Source organism: Chaetura pelagica, unplaced genomic scaffold (assembly GCF_000747805.2).
Source record: "Chaetura pelagica isolate M959 unplaced genomic scaffold, ChaPel_1.0 scaffold101, whole genome shotgun sequence".
NCBI lineage: Eukaryota > Metazoa > Chordata > Aves > Apodiformes > Apodidae > Chaetura > Chaetura pelagica.
Window position 1 is genome coordinate 6,378,423 of NW_009952564.1, and position 3,356 is coordinate 6,381,778.

A 3,356-nucleotide genomic window follows, 5' to 3' on the forward strand; every position below is an offset into this window, starting at 1 on the left:
TCTTGCCACCCTCAGAAAGTATTGTAGTTATTAATTTTTTAACTTTCCCAGAATCACATTTATTTTGCTTGGAATTTGAAAAATAATCATTATCCATCATCCTGCAAGGCAGAAGGGAACATTTGGCATGGTAGTTTAGTGTTAGTAACATTTTTCATTTTTTTTCCTACTGCTGGTTGGTTTTGTGTGATGGGAAAAAAATTGTTATTTTGCAGTGACTGGACTTTTTTTCCCTTTTTATTGGTTGTCACTAATTTTGTTTATTTCATTCCCTGTGGTTTAGAAGTACTTGCATAGTACAGGAGGACTCACACTGATTACAAGTTCTTGCAGTTCAGCTACCAGCTGTTTGCCTTTCCGCTTCTTGTTGAATTCAGTAGACTTGGAGATGCCATGGGAAAACGAAAACCCTGACATGTCCACATCAGGAATGCTGTCCTCAGCTCTAGTCTTTCCAGCTGAAAACAGGATACACTGGAACTAGAAGAGTCATAAAGTAAAGGGTTAAGAATAATCCATGGACAGGAATGGCTTATGCACAGTTTGAGACTGCATAGTCTGTTCAGTTTGGAGATGAGGCACCTGAGGTATGTTATGATAGAAGTCTGCAAAATCATGAATGTTGTGGAAAAACCAAAAAAGAAATTTGCCATTTCTCATAATACAAGAAGTGGATCGGAAGGCAAGTGAAACAATACGGAGAAGTGTTGAGCAAATAAAAGGATGGAAGGCCTTTTTCACACAGACTGAGGAGTTTGGTGACAAGGGATGTAATGGAGACCAAAAGGACGAATGGGTTCAAAATGGGATTTGAGAATCTCATGCAAGAAGTTTCCACACAGGACTGTTCTGGCTTGTGGGGGTGACTTAAGCTGGTGGATTTCTAGAGCCTGGGAGAGAACTGAACCACATGCGGACTGTTTTTGTACTCCTCTCAGCATTTGCCACTGGCCTACAGAGGCAGTATGCTACCTTTTAAGTGGACCTTTACTACAACTGGGGGTTGGCTGTTCTTATGTGCTTAGGAAGGCTGGGTCCTGAGAGAATGAGAGAGATGAAAAGGAGCATGGAATGCATTGGGATGTGAGATCAAGTCATCAGTGAGAAAGTGCTGGGAGATCTGATTGTTAGTTGACTGCTATTGAGAAAAGGCAGAGATGAGGAGACCAGGGAAAGGATCTGCCTTTTCCTTTCCTTGTCTTGTACTTTGAAGTGACTTGGTTCGGTTTTCACTGTGACACTGCTCTTTTGTTTCCTATTTTTCTCATGTTTTCATTGCTTTTGTCACCCTTTGTCTTGGCTAAGTAGTCTTTTTTTTTTTTTTTTTTAATCTTTCAACATGCTCACCAAACAGGTGCATATTAAGGTGTTTGTGGCCATCTCTGTTCCTATTCCTGCCCCTTTTATAGCCCCACAACATTTCCTAACTTGAATACTAGAGGCAAGGTATCAGTTAAAGAATATCTGTCCTGAAGTAAACCTTCCACATTCCATACCATCTCTTTTGTCACCAGAAGCCCTATAAAAATTGAATTTCTTCTGCAGGCTGCTGTTCCTCTCTTCTAGCCATCATATTTCTAATTCCAGGCCAGCTACTTCAATCTTGCTAATGGTTTCTCCTTGTTGTGCACCCAATATATAAACAAAGGTCTTTTTGCACAAAACAAAGTCAAGTTATCATCTTTGATCAGATTGTTTGGATCAGGTTCAGCTGACAGCTACAGAGTTGTTTTTCCACCCCTATGCATTTTCAACATGCTGCAAATCCCTTATGCTTGTGGGATTTCTTGTTTGTTTGCCTGGGTTTCTTCAGAGGTTAACTTCTCCAAAGAGCAGTGTGGAAAAGAGAGGAATGCAGTAAATTTCCCAGCTCTTAAGGAGCAAAGAATGTCTGTTGCTGGCAGAACATGATTGCTAAGAAACATTGTGGATGCCATCAAGCTAAAAGCATAAGGGCTGTGAAGTCAAAGAGTGCATCCACAGGAAAAAGGTGAAGCTCAAGCTGTCAGGCCTTTGAGCATATGGTGCATATGTGAAATAGATCTTCAGGATCAAAGGTTAAAAGTTATTTTTTAACTCGTGTAAACATTTCCTTTGTGCTTCCACAGTGCCTTTTGTCCAGGGATGCTAAAGCGCTTTTGTAGCTTGGGGGACCATTACCTTATCTAACAATCAGGGACACTAATGTGCAGAGAGTTGAGGTGCAAAGTCAAGTCACACCATTAGAAAGTAAGGGCTAGTGACAGCAGAGACTACTTTTTTTTTTCTCTGTGGACCTTGTTTGTACAGTATCAAGGATTTAATTTTTAAAAGAGCCAACTACTTTGTTAGTAGGGTAATTATTAACTGATTAACCCTTCCTGTAGTCCCAAAGACCACCAGAATGTGACCTCACAGTGAAAATCTTGTGATTTACCAAAGGGGAGACTGATGCCTACGTAGGCAAGGAAGTATTATTCCCATTTCAGAGATGAGATGCTCAACACTCAGTTCTGTGTTCTAATGAATAAATGAATTTATTCATTTATTTATTCATTTATTTAATGTACATTTGCAACAATTTTTATATGTGTATACCTCTACTCTGTCCACCTTTGTAAGAGCTCACACACATGCAGTTAGAGGATACAACAACACTTTTATTTAAATCTAAGCCTTCCTGCAGGCTTTGATTGACTCCCTTGAGCCCTGAGGATCAAATATCTACCTGGGACCCTGTACATTGCAGTACTGATGTAGTCAGTGCAAAATAAGTTATTTACTGGATACAGAGCTTGACAACAGCAATGCCTGGCATATTTTGTCCAATATATTAAATATCAGTGCTCAAAGTTCAAATTCAATTTATGCTCTTAAGTGCTTACATACCTCTTCACTTGCCCTCATCAGCCTGGAATGAAACTCAAAATAGCACAGTATTGCACAGATAGATCAGATTGTTCTTGCATTATTTCAGTCCCTGGAACTGAAATATGAAGTGGTTATTTCTTTGATCTAGAAAGTCTGAGTAACACCTAAAGTACCAAAGTGATCTCCAAGAAAGGGCATGAGGGAATGTATTAATTTTGCCAATGTCTGTGATTTTAAATGAACCACACTAAACACAGGCAGATGTTTGGAAAACAGGCAAAGTTGTTGGCAAAGGCCCTAATAAGAACTGCTTTTTAGAAGAGTGCCTGATTTGCAGTATCTGGATGGGCATCAGTGATGTGGGGAAAGAAAAAAAAAAAGTTTACAGAGGGGTCTCCAGCATTTTTTTTGTTTTTGTGAAGGTCCAGTTTTGAAGTAACTATTCTTCCTGAAGAGGCAGAAAGACCCTAAGCTTATCCAACAATTATGTTAAATAATCTGTAGGG

The 3,356-nt window shown here is 39.5% G+C and overlaps 1 protein-coding gene across 1 annotated transcript in view; it reads right to left on the reverse strand.

Annotated features, from left to right (window-relative positions):
• Window positions 1-279: 279 nt before the first annotated feature.
• Window positions 280-3,356, reverse strand: part of CD86 (CD86 molecule) — a 25,040-nt gene continuing 21,963 nt past the window's right edge. The window contains exon 5 of the mRNA XM_009993414.1: window positions 280-458. Within this exon, the coding sequence (XP_009991716.1) occupies window positions 280-458 (179 nt within the window). The remainder of the gene's footprint in view (window positions 459-3,356) is intronic.